The sequence below is a fragment of the Equus caballus genome, chromosome 5 (assembly GCF_041296265.1).
Source record: "Equus caballus isolate H_3958 breed thoroughbred chromosome 5, TB-T2T, whole genome shotgun sequence".
In the NCBI taxonomy this organism is placed as follows: domain Eukaryota; kingdom Metazoa; phylum Chordata; class Mammalia; order Perissodactyla; family Equidae; genus Equus; species Equus caballus.
In genome coordinates, this window is record NC_091688.1 from 97,169,642 (window position 1) to 97,186,481 (window position 16,840).

The window sequence follows — 16,840 nt, forward strand, 5'->3', positions numbered from 1 at the left end:
TCACTGTTACATAAAAGAAATCAGACACAAAAATATGATACCATTTATATGATATTTTGGAAAAGGCAAAACTATGGGGATAGCAATCAGATCCGTGGATGATGGGGCTGAGACAACTGTTTGGGATGACGAAAATATTCTATATCTTGATTGTGGTGGTTCCATGACTGTATACATTTATCAAAATTCACTGAGCCATACCACCTAAAAGGGTGAATTTTACTGTATGTAAATTATATCTTTAAAAAAGTCTGGATTTAAAATTAGTATACTATTTAAATTGACTCTTCAAGCAAGTAAGTTTTAACGAATTCCCAAGTTGCTGAATGCTTTTAGTGTTCAGCATTCTTGGATGAAATATGTCATATTCATTCATCTTTTAAAAAGTTAAATATATGAAAATAATCCAGAGACACAGCCAATAAAACTACATACTTTAAGCTTCTTAAAGATGTAAATTGTCATCTGACTTCCACTCCTAAAGGCCTCTCCACGATTCTTAAACAAGATGAGCCATTAGAATTAAAGAACTAGAAAGCAGAACAACTTATCATCTGTCCTGGATTACAACTGAAATCAACGAAATGGCTGTAGTCTTGACGTGAGAAGTTAGCAACATCTATTTCTTTGTTGAGAAAAGTGCATTTTGGCTCAAGAGTTTTGGAAAACCTTCTTCACAGGACTTTTTCTCCCTTACTTTTGAGGTAGAAGAGTTGTATCTTTCAAACACATTTTATTGCTTAATGTTCTACACTTTCGACTAAACGCATCAAATTATTTCACAAACCTTTCACTGTAAAGATCCCCGTCTAAACTTCTATCTCATTCTTTCATATTCTATTCCATTCCTACTCTCATCTGCAGCCTCTCATCATGGTCCATAGAGAAACCATCCTTACTATTCCCTCTCAACTCTACTGGTGAAAAATTTCCCTTTAAATTCTCTTTGATAAACTTCCTTTTGTCTTCTTTTGGAAACACTGTATTCATTGAATGCCTTCCCAATGGGCTTCAGTTTCTCCCAGTCTCCTCAATTTCATGTGGACAAAGGACTGAAGTATCTTTTTCAAGTCCTGCTGTCAGTTTTGGTGTAATTAAAATGCCAATCTTACTTTGAAACTCATTACCTGCACCCCAATACCACTGATTTGTTTCAATCTCTTCCAAATATTTTTACAACTGTCAATAGCCTTTCTAGATTTTATTTGCACTTCCATTGTTAAGTGAGTTTAACGTTCAGCTTCCTGTCTCATTCAATCCACTCACTTCATGATTTCTTGACCTACCTGACTCCACAGTACGCTTGATCACTATGCCACAGTCATAATTTCCCATCAAAGTCACATGCTGAGTCGTATTTTCCCATGGCATTTCTCTACTAACAGACGGTTAACCACAAATACCCTTTCTTTGATCGCAGCACCTTTAACCACTCATGCCTTCCATTCTGTTATCCATATAGGATTGTCTTTTTGCTCTTCTTGTAATCTCTGGAACACAGATACTCCCTCTTTCTGGTCATTCTTAATTCCTTTTTCAGCCTGAACTACATGGTTAGCTATTTTCATGCATCTATCAATACCTTAAACCCTTGCACTCTCTTAAACTTTCATCAGATCCTTGATGCTAATTATCTACCAAGCCTATAACTAATAACTGTTGCCTTAGTTTGGGCTCTCTTCCATGGAATGTTGTCTGAGAGCCAAAGAAAAATAATGACCTTGTTTGCTTCAAAGTAATGCCTTCTTGTGCCAATTAGGCCTTCATTTTACTCAACAATGCTTTTTGTTACATTTTGTTGAACTATTCTGATTTTATTATTCCTTTCCCATCATTCTATTAAATTGAATTTTAAATGAAGCATTTAAAATTCATTTATTATGTGAATTTCTTTTATCTTGGTAAATTATTATCCAGTGGTAACATAAACATAAATAAAATATGATCACTTATACTTACTTAGAAATGGGATTGACACTGGCTTCAATAATTGTTAAACACTTACAGCACTTAATGTTTTCTGGAAATTCTTGTACACCTAAAATGCAAAACAAAAAATACATAAATAAAAAAGTTCTGGCAATCATTCTTTAAACTGTAGTTCTAATATTAAGAATAAGTAATTAAAACTCCAAATCAATACACAGTGTAAACATCATTAGACTAATCATTAAGTAAGAATAATAACTTAAAATAATATATTAATGTCATATAACATGTACATATATTTTAAAAATAAAAGTTGAATATTAACATTTTATGATAGTAATAATTGGAAATCAGGTATAAAATTGAGGATAATTATATATTTGGAATAAGATAGATCTTGGCTCTTCACTAATCTAAAGAAATAAAAATAGTTTGGGTTTATTTTATTGTTACAGTGCTGTTACTGGAGGAAGGGGAAATCAGCAGATATAAGAAAACGGAAGATAAAATCTTTGCTCCCTTCATTTTATGAGACGGAAATGATTGAACACATACAGGTGAAAAACACCTAAGGAGAAATTACGGAACCTACAGATATTCCCAAACCAATTTAGGGCCCTAACAAGTTCTATGCAATTCTTCCTTGTTGGCACAGCGTGTGGCTCTGAGCAGCCCTTCCTGGGTCCTCTCTGGAGTCCGAGGTAGCCAGCCTGGCTGATGGCCCTTGCAGAGCTGCTCATCCACTGTCACAGCTGTGCTGTTGGCTATGTGACACAAGTGTTGCCTCCTGAAAATCAGTAAGCCACAAATCTAATCCATAAATGCGAGGGTCAGAGAAATAAAAGATGTGGAAGACATTTCAATCAATTGGCACAAATGAATCAGATATTGGGCCCTGCAAAGTTAGAAGAGAAAACAGCCATACGAAGCCACTCCTATACGCCTGCAGTAGTATCCTCTCTCAATTTTTGAACTATTGTTAAGGAAGTAAAGATTTCTATAAAGTACTAGTCCTGCCGAGTACTTCACATCTGAAGGAAAGGTAAGGAACATTTCATGGTAGGATTTAGTGGAACATTTTGACGATAGACGGTCAAGAAAGAAAGCCCTCGACTTTCCTAGATTCTGTTGACCAAGACCACCACGTCCACAGGACCTCAAAGCCCAGTGGAGCAGCAGGAGGACAGCCAAACCAAGACAGGCCGTTCAGTCACAGCACAGGAAGGGTACAAAAGAGGGTAGGGAACGCATCTCACGCCCTTTCTCCCTAAGTGAAATTTCATCAGAAGCTATGCTGGCCTAAAATTATTGCTGAGATATTTTGGCTACTTAATAAAAACCCACCGAAGTGCAGGAGTTCCATTATGTATGAATTGAATGAAAAAGGACAATTCTCCTTTTTGTAAAGGCCGTAACACCTAGAGCTGCCCTCATTGACTAGACGTTAACAAAATGGCAAAGAAGTCAATAAGCTAACCCTCAAGCCACCAGGAAATCTGCAACCAACACGGGCGTAAGGCCTCTTCTTTTCTCCCTGCAGCTTTTTCAGTTCAGTCCCTGGCCTGGGCTCATTACATGCTGGTGTGCCTGATGCCTTATCTCCACAAGTGCCCGCCTCAGGATGATTTTCCTTAAATTATGTGTAAACCAAGACACGGAAGCAGACGCAAATTAAAATCCAATTTTAAGGAAAAGTCTGTATCTCTTTATCTTCTACTGAAAATGGAATTCCCTGCTGGGGTGAAAATGATACTGCATTATTTGTTTAAAAACTTGTATTATGTTGTTTACAGTTTAAACTTAGAATTGTTCAGAGCAGAGTTTATTGGATTCAGATAGAATCCCAGCTTTATCACTTACTAGTTATGCAATCCTAGGAAAGTCATTTAAATGTTCAATGTCTTAGTTTCCTACTCTGCAAAGTGGTAACTATCTGAATGATTTCAAAAGAGAGTTGTGATGAGTATTGAAAGAGAGAAGGCAGATAAAGTAATTGTCATAAAGTGCTGCATAAATGCTATCTGTAATCATTAGAAATAAACAGAAGCAGATGGTGTCAGTCAACAAAGGAACCAAATATCACGTCAAAATGACCTGGCTTGAGGTATAAATTTGTAAAATATATCTACCTAAGAGAACACAGTGAAGAGGTAGAAATTAGTGCACTGAAAGAATATTCCAACTTCTAATCAATGTAGCAGCTGAGATAAATGCTCTTGCATTTAGGGAATTAAATTATAAATAAATAAATGTTTATAATATGTACTTATAAATACATATATTATAATATAAACAAATAAATATATATATAACTAGTTTATGCTGAGCAATATTTTTGTATTTTTGCAGAGCTATCTTAATTTGCTTATGAAAGTTGAAACACATTTGGAAAAATAGGTTGTCAGGGGAACTTTACCATATATACTAATATATGGATCCCAAAGTTTAGGAAAAGTTCTTAGAGTATACCTTTAACTGGTAGTTCACTATAAACATGGAGAGTTTACTATAGCATAGTAATTAAAAGCACAGCTTGGAAAGGGTCTGCAAATCCCAGTGTTGTCACTTAACTAGCCACATAATCTTAGGCAGATATTGTAATATTTGAACATCACTTACTCATTTCTTGCTTAACTCAAAGAGTTGATCTGAGCATTAGATGGTATGAAGATGAAGCACTTAGTATCATGTCTGGCACTTAATAAGTACCTACTAAATACTAAATAAAATTCAAGTACTAGCAAGAGGTAAGGTAACTTACACTTCTCTATGGCACTGTGGAAAAGAATATAATTCTTTTAATAATCCTGTGAGGACCTTATATTAGGCAATATTGTTTTCATTTTATGAATGAGGAACTACACATTCTCAATGATTAGGTGACATTTAAATATCTAATGGCTGTTTATAGATGGAAATGGATACAGGTGGAATTTAATTCATTTTTTTAACACCATATCTTTTGTTCTTTTTTACTCCTTTATGTTACTTCCTATTAAAGTTATGTCAGATTTGATTATAGAACCCACACTTTTATTAACTAGTCTTTGTCCTCTGAAACATGGCATTTTCAATTTAAAAAAAGGTAATATATATGTGTATGTCTGTGTACGTATATACATATACACACATATTTTCTAAGATGAACTTTGTTTTGATTTTCAAATTTGTTTATCCAGAAACAGGGGGATAAATATCCTTCACTTTAATAGTGTATCTTATTCCAACCATTTTTACTTGTGATTGCTGTAGGAAACAGGGTCAAACATTTGTAGACCATTACAATTCATGTTCTAATCCTTATTTTTCAGTTGAGACATCTCATAAACTTTCTCACGCAGGCCTGTAAGGTACTCTCTTCTAAGGGCATCACGAGCTCTCTTCTTTTAGGAATCCCTGGAGATTCAAGCTCATTAAATTTAGAGTAGATTCAAACTTAGGCTGAATAACCAAGAAGGACTGTAATCTAAAATAATTATATGGGGAACACTGTGTTTTATAGCAAAATGGTGTATTTAGTTTAAAAAATGGACTATTGCCCTATTCATAAGTAGCAGATGACATCAATAAAAGTTTACTCTCCAAATTAGAACGTTGTAGTAATATTTCCCAATATGTTCACTTCAGTCACTATACCGCAAAATCCATTTTGAATATGTTCACAGAAATACTGCCAAATGAGAAATGACATTTCCATGTTCAGAATTTAAAACTGAAGCAAAGCTTTTACTGCAATGGAATTAATCAAAATAGCCTTAACAGAATATTAATATCTTGACGTAGTAAAGATGTAATAGACTACCTTATCTGATTAATTAATTATTTTCTTTGCCCTTCCTTTTTTTTAAAAAAAATTAGGTTGAAAAAGTTTCTGTTCAACTTCCAATTATTCAAGAACGAATCGATCTTGTGGGTTATTAATTCTTGTTCTCTTTCCTGCTGCCTCCATTTGACCATTTCACAGCTCAGTCATTCTTCCACCAGAGGGTGTGCAGAGAACGGAAAGGGGAGGATCCTGAAATCCATCAAATATGGATCTTTCCTGCCTGGCACGGGAGAAGTGGAAAGCCATGGCTACATTTAGGTTGTAGTACATGCAGTTCATTGTTTTTATTTAGACTACCTTGTCTATTACAGACAACCAAGTTTTGACAGAAGGATCTTAAATCTGTAATAATATAGTTTTAAACTTTATTTAAGTATAAAACAAGGTTATTGGTGTCAAAATGAAAACCAAAACTAAAGTGTCATTAAAATCTTGAGTTAGGCTTTAAGTGGTTTAAATTGATATTAAAGTATGAAAGCAAACGTTTTTCCCAATGCAGTGGACACATATGGAATCTAAATGTAGCAAACAACATTGTCATTATCAAATAGAGAGTTTACCAATAGTAATAGCAATATTGATTCTCATGATCATAAATGGAAGATTCTTGAAAGGCAAACTTGAGTGTAAGATATTTCCATAACAAATAGGCTATCTTTTAATATCACTTTAGGGATATATTTATTTAATGTGTGATATTTTCACCTGTCCACTCCACTCTTTCACCTAAATCCTCAGTATAAATATCATCCATATAAATACATTGAAATTCTATCATCTGCATGAAAATTTATTCAACTGTTTCAGTCCATATGGCTCTCTCCTCTTAATGTCTAGCATTTTAGATTGTGTTCTGTCTGAAATTAAATAAGACTGAAAAATAATGAGACAGTATGTGATTATAAGTTGAAAAATCACTGCTTTATCATCTTGTCTTACATGGTTCTCTGATATTTGAGTAGCTAACTTTAATTATGAGATCTCTACATTCAACAAATATTTGTTGAATGTTTACTCTGCATTAGGAACTGTAGTAAACATTGAGGATACAGTGTGAAGAAGATGGATACATTCTCTTCGTTTGTGGAGCTTATATTGTAGCAGAGGAATACATACAATAAATCATAGAGATAATTAATGTAACTATAAAATATATAAAATTACATAGTATTTTAGCAATGAGACATGAAAAAGATAATTAGAGCAGAATAAAGATGGATCAGAAATGGGGACTTTGCATTTAACTAGGATGATTAGGGTGAGCCTCATTGATTGGGAAGATGGTATTTGAGCAAAAACTTGAAGCAGGTGAGAGAAATAGGCATACAGATGTCTGAATGTCTGAAGGTGGAAAGTAAGAGCATTTCAGACAGAGGGAATAGACAGTGAAGATGCTCTTATAGCATAGTATACCTAGTACTCTAGGAAAGCAAAGAGGCCATTATGGCTAGCACACAGTGAGGAAGAGAAGAGTAGCAAAAAATCGGGTCACAGAGGTAATAGGGGTATGTGTTTGGGGAGAGATGGGGATGTCAATTCATATAGGTCCTCTCAGGCCATTGCAAGGACTTTGGTTTTTACTCTAAACGAAATAGAGAGACACTGAAGGACATAAGTGTGATATAGTCTGATTTGTAATTTGAGAGGACGGTTCTGGCTCCTGAGTAGGGTGGCCTTTCTAAGAGGGAGGCCAGGTAGAGGCTATTGTCATAAACTGTGAAGAGAATTGATGGTGGCTTGCATCAGGGTGTGAGCAGTCGAGACAGTGAGAAGTGAATGGAATCTGGCTGTATTTTGAATGTAAGACCAATGGAATTTCCTGATGGATTGAATGTGGAGACTTCTCAGAGGAGATGTCAGGTAGATATTTGGATATGAACCAAGAATTTAGAAGAGAAGTCTAGACTATAGATTTAAAAACTGGAGATTCATTATTATATAGACAGTATTTAAACCATGAGACAAAATGTGAGCACCAGTGATGTAAGTGTAGATAATGAAGAAAAGAGGATTAAGGACTGAACGTGGAGTCCTCCAAAATGAGAATGGGGAGAAGAGAAAGAATTGACATAGGAGACTGAACAAGATCAGTCAGTGAGATGGGAGAAAAAATAAGAGAGTATTGATTCCTAGAAGTCAAATGAATAAACGTATCAAGTAGGAAGAAGTGGTCAACTGTTTCAAATGATGCTGATAGGTGAAGTAAGATGATGACCAAAAATTGCCTTTGAATTTAGCAATGAGGAGATTATTACTTGCATTACTTGCAACCTTGACTAGGATGATTTTGGTGGGGTAGTGGGCTTAAAGACTGGAGTGGGTTTAAGAGAGGATGAGAGGAAAGGAATTGTGGATAGAGAATGCTGACAACTTTATCTAGAGCTTTTGCCACAAAGGAGTTGGGAGGGCATTAGGGGAAGAGAAGCCAAGGCGTTTTCTTTAGAATGGAAGAAATAACAGCATGTGTGTATGCTGATTGGAATAAACAGTAGAGAGGAAAAACTTGATGATGTAGCAGAGGCTGAAGAGAATTGCTGGAGTGACATCTGTGAGTAGGTATGAGAGGATGGTTATCCAGTGGAGAGCCTAGCTTTAGAGAGAAACAGGAATGATTCATCTCTACTAACAAGCAGGAATCAGAGGACATGGGTGCAGATGCTGATAGACAGGTGGAAATGATGGTGAGAGGCTGTGCAAGTTATCTTCTGAGAGCTTTAATTTTCTCAGTGGAGTAGGATCAATAGCCATGAAGATGGGAGACGAGGTGTGGGAGGTTTGAAGACAGAGGAGAACATGTGACATAGTCACTAGAAGAGAAGGAGAGTCAATGAATGAAGGACATATAACATGGTTGTTGGGAAGCATTAAGGCTGCACTTGAGATCTGTGATCATGAATTGAAAGTGATATCAATCAGTGTGATTGAGTGTTCTTTCCAGATCCTTTCAGTTATAGGTAGAAAGTTGAATTCAGCCGGGGTTGTAATTTTATTGAGCAAACACAACATGAGAGAGGAGCACGGGTATCAAGGGGTCATTTGATGATTGACCATAGAATTCAAGCCATGCAAAGAGGGGAGAGAAAACATCAAGGCTGGGAGAATTCATGGGAAAGCAGTGGTATTAATAGATTGATGGTTCTGATGAGGTCAAAGGATGGTTGGAGTTGTATCAAAGGGAGAGATCTGGAAAGATAGGAGGATGGAGTCAGAGAGAGAGAGATTTGTCAACTGACACTCAACTTCTTAATATTCCTGACAGTATCTAGATCAGACCTAGGAATACAGTGGAAACTCAGCAAGTGTTTTTTAAATTGCATCTAATTATATTTTTGCATCAGTACCTTGAAGCAATGAACTAAAACACTTTACAACCATAGAAACATTTTGTTTTAGTACAGATGTTTTAGCATCAAATTACATTTTTTAAGATGAAAAAAGTAACTATCTCTTTCCATACAAAGATGATAGAAAAGACTGCAAATACCAAATTTGGATGATTTAGTGTTCTCTCAAATGCATTAAAATTTATGTTTATTACTTATAAATTTTTATATAAGACCTCATGATAATAGTTATGGATAGTACATGGTGAAACGCTTGTTTTATGAATTTCACAGATATCATCAGCCCAAATGGTTTACTCTGTGATATAAGAACCATAAGCTGTTAAAAGACAAAAACCCTAATATTATATCTCCTATAAAATAAAGGATGGAAAATATATTTATGAGATTTTAATATTTTCATCTGATATTTTAATTATGATGATTTTTATAATTGGTTTTTTCCCAATTTTGAGAAGGCAGGAAATTTATTTGCATATCTAATAAATTAGATTAGATTTTGAAGCAGAAAGAATGGGATTTATTGAGAAGATGTTATAAGCACTTTGCTTTATTTCATCTTCACAACAACTTTACGAGATGGTTTATCATTCCTACTTAACTAATGAAGAAACTGAGGCTTAGAGGCTGGCTGGGATTAGAAACCAGGGCAATCTTATTCCGAACATTATCACATTTTACTTCTATTAAGATGTGTCCATCAAATGTAAATCAAATCATATTTAAACTACTTTGAGTTGTAAGTTTTAGCTACCCAAGATCAGCCATGAGGCTTTATGATAGAGCAAGCATTTATACATTTGCATTTGTTCCATGCAGACTCTCCAGGTCAAATACAAACCACCCCAACTCTCTGGATCTCTGAGTTTAATGCACACTCAAGATGGACCAGGCAGCATTCTCACAGGGGCATGGTAAATTGCATCTGTTCTATAATCACCTTTGGCCAAATTTCAGACAGTATCAACTTTCTGGAACTTTGAGTATAATGCTCAGGTAATAAAGTTCTTCATTTCTCAATTTAATATACTGACGAGTGCTATAAGCCTAGTTCAGAAGCTTTGTATTCTTTATATACAGTTCAACTGATAGCTCTGAGAAAGAATGAATAGAAAGAGGGGCTACTCATAATGGACAGTGTCGGCATGAAGAAATTATAACTGACAGTTTGTAATAGAGCAGGTGATGGGCAATCTACAAAGTTAATGTCAGAAGTCTTCCAGTCTACCATTCTCATTTTATGTAGAGGCAAGCAGCTCCACATACTAAAAAAAAAACTCAGTAACACAACCCACGATGAACTCAAGTCAATTTGGAAAAGTTAAATTGTATTAATTGAACTCATTCAAAGAAAATAAAGAGATAGGAAACATTTTTGGGATAATTTCCATTCAGAATGATTCAAATGAAATAAAAAATTTTAAAGTATTAAAGGATAAACCATAATTTTATTTTGGAAAATTATTTTGTGTATAAACCACATTCCCCAAGGATATTCGGTAAATGGGGCAATACTATATTGAGTAGGAAGTACTGTTTAGATTAAGGTTTCAGAGGGGCAATCCACTGGATAAGAGAAAGCAAAAGCATCTAGCAATTAGTTTAGTAAATTTGGGAGAAACTGTACCTGTCAGTCATCTCTTAAGGAGAGAAAGAAAAAAGAGAGCCAACAGAGTGGAATGGTTTGCTCTACCTCTAAGCACCTAACGAAGGGGCCAAGAACTCAGCAGGGACCTAAGCAAGAAGAGTTAAAGGTCTCCTGCAAGACTGGTTATTTTAGTGGCATTACAAAGAGAAAAACCAAATGCAAGTAAAGCAATCAATAATTCAAGGCAGTCATGCCAGTGATCCTTCCTTAGGGACATGTTTAGAGGAAATTTGGAGAAGTCTTTATGATCTCAACTGACAACGAGTTCATTCACAGAGGAAAAAATCTGACACTGTCTTAGTTAAAATGACACGTCTGCTTCAAAAATACTGAGTCGCTATTGTGTAAAATGGACTGTTTAATAATGTTACTTCATATTTGACTAGTGAATTTTCCCTTCATTATCAATCAACCAGTTTACTGAACACTTACTATGCCTGCACTTTGATAACGGCTATTGTGGACCTAGAAACAGTGTAAGGGGCAGCACTCTGGTCTTCAAGGATTTCACACTGAAGTTGGGAGGGAGTGTGGCCCCCAGAGAGAGGGCTCACATTGCTTCATTACCAGTCCAGCTTTGTTCTCTTACAATTTTCCAGGACATACAGGGACACAGAAGGTAGTTTAATCACTCAGTTCAGAAAAGGGTCTGTGGTGATTCAAGGAAAATTTGTCAGGCTAGGTGACAGAGCCCAACACAGACTTGAGAAAATGAGGGGCTGGAAGCAGTTCTGTTCTTCCTTATATTTAGCTATATTATCAGGTTGTAAGCTCTATGCCCCATGCAGGAAGTGCTGGTAACACACATAAGTATTATTTTTGATTTTATTTACTGATGAAGACATTAGAAAGAGTTAAAAGTCCTGGTATCAGGTTGAGAAGGCGGCAGGAGAACCGACCTGGTTTTTGTGGCCATCAGATTCTTTAATGGAAACTAAGGAACTCAATCCTCTGTTTATTTTAACACTATAATCTTGGGCAGAAGCAGATTCTGGAGAAAGGGAAGTAGTCTTATAGTGAGGGAAGTTCTAGTGGTTTTCAGATCACACATTAAGAATGTTGAAAGTGAGGCATTTAATAGGGCAAAATAATAAGCTTTACTCTAAACAAATGGTCTAATAATTTGTCAAACACACAAGAGCATATTTCTTTCTTTCTTTCTTTCTTTTTTTTGAGGAAGATTAGCCCTGAGCTAACATCTGCTGCCAATCCTCCTCTTTTCTCTGAGGACGACTGGCCTTGAGCTAACATCCATGCGAATCTTCCTCTATTTTATATGTGGGATGCCTACCACATCATGGCTTGCCATGCAGCACCATGTCTGCACCCGAGCTCTGAACCCGCAAACCCCGGGCTGCCAAGCGGAACGTGTGCACTTAATGCTGTGCCACCGGGCGGGCCCAGAGCATATTTATTTCTGATGGAGAACAATTCCAGGGTAGCATTTTCTCCCCAACCCACATGAAGCATCTCAAAATAGACTTCCCTAAAAATGTATAGAGTCTCTATTCTTCTCTTAATATGCACAAACTTTTAAAGATTTTAATCATTTAACTGGTTACTCATACCTGCTTTCTCTAGTGTGTTTGAGAGCAGCTCCTTCTCTTTATTGAGAGTTGAGGATATTATTTGTCTTCAGTGTTTTGCATGCAATTGGGGAGGGGGTGGAATAATTGGCGAGTTGGTAAAACACATGATAATGCCTTCAACTCTGATTGCCTTTCATTACAACTAACAATAGTGATTCTGCCCACTATGATGCTGTTCAAATCCATTCTTGTATAGAAATAAGTTTTAGAGGATGAGAGAAAAATCATTTAATTGCTGCAGAATTAGGAAGAATTTTCACATTAATTCGTTTTCACTAAAGTCCTTAAATTATAGTATCAGTCTCTCTGAAGCTATGACAAATCAACAATCAGACTTAAAACTGAATCACTGCCTAATTAAACCTTATCATTCATTATCTTGTTTTATCATATAAAGCAATTTACTTCATTATACCATGTATCAGCTCTACAAACAGGCATACACTATTTATTCAGAGATCACACTATCACAAAATGCATTCATCTCTGATGGACATAGGATCTTTATTTTACTATTGAATTAAAAGCTGTGGAATAAAGGATAAAGGATCCATTGGCTGGAAAGCCAATGCATTTACCCATGGATGGCTGCGTGTCATTTTGGGAACAAAAAGACTTAAGAGAGGATGGGTGAATAACATGCAGCATGGATATTTATTTACTGCTCTCTCTCTTTCTGTGTGTGTATATATATATATATATATATATAAACCAAGTTTCAGGAAATTGAAATTTCTTAAGAAAGATCAAGGTTAATGTACTTATTTTTAAAAAGGAAGAGTAGAACCTTTATTGAACACAAGAGGTTGAAATCTCATTTTCCAGTTCATTTCCTTCTAGCTCATTAGATGTGTTCAATGTTCCAAGTAGGTAAATGTTCCAAGCATTGGGTGCTTTCAATGCTCCAAGTATGTAAAAATCACTAAGATGTAGTATTTGTCCTAGAAAAGCTGACAATGTAATGGGGAATAAGGTACATTATTAGTAGATCCCTAGCCTCTACCCAATAATCAGAGAATATGCATTTTTATTACTAGCCACAAAGAATACTTGAAAAATTGACCACATACTTGGCAAAAATGTGAAAGTCAATGAATAACAAGAAATCAACATCATCCGGATCATGTAGTCTGCAACATGTTTCAATAAAAATAATATGATGACTAAAAAAGCCATAAGTATATTAGAATACTGAAAACAACTGAGTCAACCCTAAGAAAGCAGAAGGGGCGTAATAAAAATTGCTGCAGTAGGAAGCAGACAAGTAGAAATTAATGACTGGAAAATCAGCCAACCAACCAGCCAATAGAGAGATTAATAAGACAAAAGAGTATTATTTGAAAGATGAATAAAGTAGAAAAACTTCTAGCTGGATGGATGATAAAAATGTAAAAGATAGATGGCACAACTAAAGAATATTAGAACTATTAGGAAGAAACAACCACAGACATAGCAGAGATTTACAAAACACATAAGAGAAGCCTATGGACAATGTTTGACAATAAAATTGAACATCTGGATGATGGAGTAGATGAATTCCCAAGAAATTATAACTTATAAAAAAGTGACTCAAGCAGGTATAAAAATATAAGGATGGGAAAGAAAAATATAATTGTCATATGCAGATGATATGATTTTATACATAAAAATTCAAAAGAAAATACTGGTTATATATTAGAACTTAAAATTCAGCACCTGGCTGAATGTAAGATCAAGATATCAAAATGAGTTTGTTTCTATATAGCATCAACTAAAACTAGACAAAGTACTTTTTAAAAAGAAATACAATTTATGAAACTTAACAACTTAAACTACTTAGAGATAACTTTAACAAAGTGTGAGCAAGACTTTCTTGAAGAAAATCACAGAACTCTATTGAAAGACCCAAAATAAGACCTACATAAAGGTGAAAACCATGTTCATGGGTTACAACACTTACTATTACAAAGATATCAATTCTTTCCAAATTTATCTATAAGTTCAAGACAATTAAAAAAATTCCGATAGATTGTGGTGAACCTCAACAAGTTGAACCTAAAATTCACATGGAAGAATTGAGTACCAAGAACAGCAAGATACTTTTGAAAAAGAAATAAAGAGGACTTGTATTATCAGATATTAAAACAATATTAAGTTATAGTGATTAGAACAATGTGATATTGGCACAGGAATAGGCAAATAAGCCGATGGAGCAGGATAGTTTGGAAAAAACGTCTCTTATATGTAAAAAAGGTACATTTATACATTAGTGGGTAAGCAAGAGACTATTTAATAAATGCTGCTGGAATAATTAATCATCTATTCATGTGAAAAAATAAATTTTGATCACATAGGGTATAAAAAATGAGTTGCAAATGAATTAAAAGCCTAAATGTGAAGAGAAAAACTAATACTTTTGGAAGAAAATATAGGCAAATATCTTTATGATATCAGGGTACAGAAGATTTCTTAAATAAACCTTAAAAATACAGTCTATAAAGGGAAAAGTGAACATTAAAATTGGCAGCTTCTCTATGACAAATGGTATCCCAAGCAAAGTGAAAAGACAAGCCACAAATTGGGAGATGGTATTTGTAACCCATTTAACCAACAAGGACTAGTGTTCACAATACATAAATCTTTCAAATTACCAAGAACATACCTAACAGACAAACAATACAAAGTAAAAATGGACTCAGACAATTTATAAAGAAAGATACTTTACGTTTGCCCTAAAAAGAAATTTAAAAATGCCAACTTCACTAGTAATTAGGGAAATATAAATTAAAATATCGAGCTACCCTTATATATCCATCTGATTGGCCAACATTTAAAATATCTAATAACCCCGAGGGTTATGGAGCCATGGGAACTTGATTCTTTGCTGGTACAATTAGATCCACATTGATCATCAAGAACAAATTTCAGAAACATAATGTGAAATGAAAAATTTCCAGAACAGTACATATAATGTATTAGCACTTCACTGAAATTTTAAAGATGTTGACTCTAAGAGAGCAGAAGTGGGAAGGGATGAGGATAAGAATTTACAAATTTCTGTAACGCTTTATTATTATTTTTTTAAATAAGAATGTGATATCTATAACAAATCTTAACACTTAAATCTCATGGTAGGCACATTGCTGTCTCACGTTATTTTCTTCATGCTAAAAATGTTTAATAGTTTAAAAATTAAAACCATGTAAATATTTTAATTAACTAAGTGTCGAGATTTTAACACTAAATTGAGTTTTGAATGATGAGTGAGATTGAACTTGGTAAAAAGAAGTGTGAAAGGAAATAATATAATTAGAGACACAGAGATGGTGAAACAGCATTAAATACTTGAGGTGGCTCTTCAGTATCTAGACCATAAAGTTAGAAAGCACAAATCCTCTTTGGTGAGGTGGGCAGATGGGATGGAAGTGAATGTGAAGATCGAGTGTGGGGACCTTTAATGCTATTAGGAAGCCTACACTCTATCCTAGATCAACTGATGTATCTTAAGTAGGAGAGTAACCTAGTCATATCTGCAATTTAGAAAGAGTGCCAAAGCCACTTTGTGGAGAATGGGTTTGGGAATGGAGGTGGCAATAATGGGCATGGAGAGACCAATTAGGAAGCTTTTCAAGTAGTCTAGGAAAGAGGCAAGAAACTAAATTAAGATTGTAACAATGGGAATGGTGAGAAAGAAACAGACTTGACATATGTTTAGGAGGTAAATTTGGCAGGATTTGGTGGCTGAATGCATATGGGAGTCAGAGGAAAGAATGGATTTTTGCATTGAATGTCTGTGTGGATAATAGTAACATTAACAGAACTGAATAATGGAAGAAAAGTAGATTGGAGTGCATAATGAGTTTGGTTTTAAATACATCACATTTGGGGGTGTTTGTGGAACATATTATAGCTATGCCCGGCATGCAATTGGCTATACCAGTCTGAAGATCAAGGGTGAGGTCACAGCTGTACATAAAGTAGTAACTTATTTGAAGGAACAAGGATATTAAATATATTACTATATGGCAGGTTGGAACTGATTTTAGTGGTTACTCACTACTTATTGCAGTGGCATTTTTGTCTTTTCCAGCACTTAGTTACAACATTTAGCAGGTCGCCAGTATAAGAGGGGGGGGACCCTATCCTATGCAGGTTCCCTAATGTAATGTAATACGCATTATATATTTTAAAACAATGCTTGTGTATAGTGTTTATGTATCTACCAATCATTTATTGAGCACCTACCATGCATGCTGGGAACTGTGCTAGTAGCTCCAAATAGAGAAAGAGTAAAGTAGTCCCTGATTTCAAGGGTTTCACAACATAGTCAAATATATTTGGATACATAGAAATTAAATTACAAAGTGAGGTAAGTCCAAAGCAAAAACATATTCAAGGTATAAAGGTACAACAGAGGAAGGAGTAATTAATTCTTTTTTGTGTATAAAGTGTTAGGAAAGCTTCCCAGAATAAATGACATCTGAAATGTCTTTTAAAGGTGAAGAGGACTCTGGCTGATGAGGGA

General features: G+C 35.0%; 1 protein-coding gene across 9 annotated transcripts in view; it reads right to left on the reverse strand.

The window, feature by feature from the left end:
* LRRC7 (leucine rich repeat containing 7) overlaps nucleotides 1-16,840 on the reverse strand; it is a 491,842-nt gene that overhangs the window by 240,480 nt on the left and 234,522 nt on the right. For all 9 annotated transcript variants that reach the window (XM_070268846.1, XM_070268842.1, XM_070268844.1 and 6 more), the window contains one exon: nucleotides 1,960-2,038. In XM_070268846.1, coding sequence (XP_070124947.1) covers nucleotides 1,960-2,038 — 79 coding nt within the window. The remainder of the gene's footprint in view (nucleotides 1-1,959; nucleotides 2,039-16,840) is intronic.